This window comes from Cibotium barometz, chromosome 13, assembly GCF_041138505.1.
Source record: "Cibotium barometz isolate CiBa-2024 chromosome 13, ASM4113850v1, whole genome shotgun sequence".
In the NCBI taxonomy this organism is placed as follows: Eukaryota; Viridiplantae; Streptophyta; class Polypodiopsida; order Cyatheales; family Cibotiaceae; genus Cibotium; species Cibotium barometz.
This window is the reverse complement of record NC_141058.1, coordinates 34,887,137-34,890,739: the sequence shown is the minus strand read 5'-3', so window position 1 is coordinate 34,890,739 and position 3,603 is coordinate 34,887,137. Positions and strand designations below refer to the sequence as shown.

At 41.4% G+C, this 3,603-nt stretch overlaps 1 protein-coding gene across 1 annotated transcript; it reads left to right on the top strand.

The window, feature by feature from the left end:
• The first annotated feature begins 234 nt into the window (after positions 1–234).
• On the top strand, positions 235–2,286 carry LOC147632636 (uncharacterized). Its single transcript, XM_086807028.1, has 6 exons — positions 235–599; positions 707–967; positions 1,088–1,338; positions 1,433–1,507; positions 1,608–2,008; positions 2,093–2,286. Exons 1-6 carry the CDS (start codon positions 281–283, stop codon positions 2,220–2,222), a joined length of 1,437 nt encoding a protein of 478 aa, XP_086663154.1. The 5' UTR covers positions 235–280; the 3' UTR covers positions 2,223–2,286.
• Positions 2,287–3,603: the final 1,317 nt, after the last annotated feature.

The following is a 3,603-nucleotide window of genomic DNA, read 5'->3' as shown; positions in this document are numbered from 1 at the left end:
CGAGATGTATTGTTTTATTCATTTGAGAGAGAGATGAATGTGGCAACGCCAGCAGCAAAACATGTTGACTTAAAAAATGCTTCTAGACGTTTGGTCTACAGGTGAGAAATAAGATATCAAGTTTAGTGGTATTGTTGTTTAGAAATATTTTAATATTATGCTTTTCTAAAAGTTTGATTTTTTGCTTGGGTTTAGATATTTGCTGATGCTTATCTCTAAGAAGAAAATGCCTTTCTTGCCTCATGTTTGTAAGGCATGGACAGTGGATTCTACATTCAGCATGTACTCATGTTCTATCTTTAGAGAAAACAACCAGACAGGTGGGGCTTTGATGATAACTGAGTGGGAGAGGAAGAAGTGCCCTTGGTGGCTGGACATGAAGAGGGGGGAATGTTTGGAAGAGGACAAAGAGATATACTTGCGGCATTTGAAGGGGGAGTGCATGTCTGACTCTGGTTCTTCAGGTTCTGTTAATGAGGAGGAGAAGAAAAGGATCGATGAAGAATTGCGAGCCTTGAAGGAAAAGGACCTGCAGGAACAAATTCAAGCCTCAAATAAGGGGGGACGACCACCAAATAAGTCTGTGAATGAGAGTCAAGGTAAGTTTACTATATTGATGTAGGATTGCATATAATGTTATAAATGTGTACTCTTTAAATGGATGCATTTTTTGGTTTTCTGGATCATATAGTGCTTGACCATGCAGTTCCAAGAAGAAGTGCAAATCCATCGGGGTTTGTTTCATTGACTGCTTTTCGAGAGCAAGAGAGGCTTGGTGTGAGAAGTCAAGTGAATGTATGGACATATGACTATATTCAGTTGGGAAAAGAGTTGCTAGAGCATAATTTCAAGGAGGGCTTTGAAGTCATGAGACAATTTTTCATGAGTCACTCCGGAGAGAAAAAATTCAGAGGAGGCAAGCCATGTAGTTGGAGCATTGACTTCACTGTCATTGATTTGCCAACAGGTTTGTAAAGACCTGCCCCCTTTTCCAATGGAACCTCTCTCTTGGCACACCTCTTATTTGTAACATTTTTTGAAACTTGCTTTCTATTTTGGCTTATTTTCTTGGATTGTCTTTTCTCAGGAACTCCAGTTGCAGGCTTTGATGGGATTCCTTATTGGAATCAAATTAGTGAGGATCATATAAAGAGTTCTTTGGTGGTGGCCAATGCTGTGATGGATGACTTGGGTTGGGTTTTGGTTATCACTAGTCCTGTTCACCTTTCTCTTGTGGAGCGAGTTGCTACTAGGACACGCATGGTTGCCGGATTTTGTTGGGCTTTAAACTCTTCAGAGCCTTACAGCTATGAAACAAGACTAGGAGTGTCTACAAAGGTAATGCTACCATGTACATTTATATTGATGTTTATTAAGTAGCTTGCAAGTTGTTGAAAATAATACTCTCTCTCATTATTGTATTTACATGTAGATGACATTGCTGCATGTGGTGGCCTTCCATAAGGCTGGCCAAAAACCAGTTGTTAACCTTTTGAATGCTCAAAAGGTAAGTTATAGAGTGTAAGGTTTGTGCGGTTTGTGCTATTGTGTTGTGCATTCCTTGAATGGATAATTTAGTTGTATTTGCTTCTTTTTCTTTTTTGTAGGTAGGACAAGCGTTGGACTTAGACTTCTCCAAAGAGGTCTTGGTCCATTGCTTGCCTTCATCTGCAAGGGCTAAGCATGATGGTAAGAGTGGAGGTTGGAGGGGCCCACTTGAAAAGAGTGTCCCCCTGATGTTGTTCTTCATGGAGGCCTTATGTCCACATTTAGGCTCAGTGCTTGAGATAGGAGGTGGGACTGGCTCTGTTATGAGAGCTGCTATGCACAGTGCACGATTGTGCATGGTGATTGAGAGAGATGATGAGATATGTACCAGTCATTTGATGCCATTTGTAGATAATTACTATAAAGTCAGCACTGGAACTGCTGACTTGGGTGGTGGGTTTGGAGATTTGCTTGGGGATGATGAGGAGAGTTTGGCAATCACAGATGTTCCACTGGACTAGTGAGTATCTCTATGCTTTGAAAGCACCATGGAATTTTGAAATATTCAGATGATAAGGTTCAATGTTTCTTGACCATTTTGTAGTTGTTTGCCTTCTTATGCAGAGAGCATGGCAAGAGAGATGGAGGCAGACACTCGTTATGATCACACTACTCGGCAATCTAAGAAGAGACCAAAATGTTATTTTGTAGATGACATTGCTATTTCAGAATAACTGCAAGAATAGGGTTTTTTTTTCCCTTCCATGAATTACATGTATTGCCTTAAGTTTTGGACATCTTTGCTACAAGTGATTTTAATATTATGTTTTAATTATGCTATTTTGGTCATTTTTGTGCGCACATATAAAAGTGAATTAAAAGACTCACACACATATATACACACACATATGCATGCACACTACACATACATACACACACATACATAGGTCTTATTGCTTGGTAGATCTTATGGTGACAATTAGGTGGATTGCCATGACTACACATACATACACACACATACATAGGTCTTATTGCTTGGTAGATCTTATGGTGTGAATTAGGTGGATTGCCATGACTAAAATTATAAATTCGTCTATTGATATCATTATTGTGGGTGGGTTTGGAGATTTGCATAGTGTTGATGCCACATTGAACTATATGATCACTTTGAGGTGCATAAACGAAGATCATAAATATAATATCAATCCTTCCCTCTCTCTCTCTCTCGCGCACACACAGAAACACACACACACACACACACACACACAAAATGAGGCACCACATGTTTAGTCTATCTTACAATTGTTGAGGTGCATAACCAAAGTACATAAATATAATACCAATCCCTCTCTCTCTCACTCTCTCTCTCTCACTCTCTCTCTCTCTCTCACACACACACACACACACACACAAAATGAGGCACCACATGTTCAATCTATCTTACAATCTCTCTCTCTCTCTCTCTCTCTCTCTCTCTCTCTCGTTTGTCACCACCTGTAGTTTCAAAGAGAACTATAGTTGGGTGTCGGTCTTCTTTTTCTCGCTCGAAAGAATCTTGCTCGTAATTTTTTGCTCATAGCATCCGATCGTGACCAAACTTTGCAAGTATCTTGTGGTGGGTTCCCCACACATTCTTGCAAAGTTGGGTCCCCCACACATGCTTGCAAAGTTGGGCCCCATCGGAGCATATTTGGGTACAATGGTATGGGGAAGACCCGGATTTTCCATGGCCTCTCTAGCAACATCCACACCGGGCGGCGCTGATTATTGACCCAAACATGCTCTGAATGTGACCAAACTTTGCAAGCATCTGGGGGTGGGTCCCCCCACATGCTTGCAAAGTTTGGTCCCCATTGGAGAATGTTTGGGTATGATGGTATGGGGAAGACCCGGATTTTCAATGGCCTCTTAAGCACTGAGAGACTTGAAAAGTCCGCATTGGGCGCTAATTACTAACCCAAACACGCTCCAATCATAACTAAATTTTGTAAGCATGTGGTTGTTGGCCCCCCCACATAGTTACAAAGTTTGGTCCCCACCATCGGAGCATGTTTGGGTACGATGGTCTGGGGGGAAGACCCGGATTTTCCATGGCCTCTTCAGCACCGAGAGACT

Excerpts from the sequence above, each read along its gene's own strand:
- LOC147632636 (XM_086807028.1), top strand. The coding sequence starts at position 281 with ATGTACTCATGTTCTATCTTTAGAGAAAACAACCAGACAGGTGGGGCT. Across the intron at positions 1,339-1,432 it reads GACTAGGAGTGTCTACAAAG|ATGACATTGCTGCATGTGGT; the intron begins GTAATGCTACCA and ends ATTTACATGTAG. Across the intron at positions 2,009-2,092 it reads ACAGATGTTCCACTGGACTA|TTGTTTGCCTTCTTATGCAG; the intron begins GTGAGTATCTCT and ends ACCATTTTGTAG.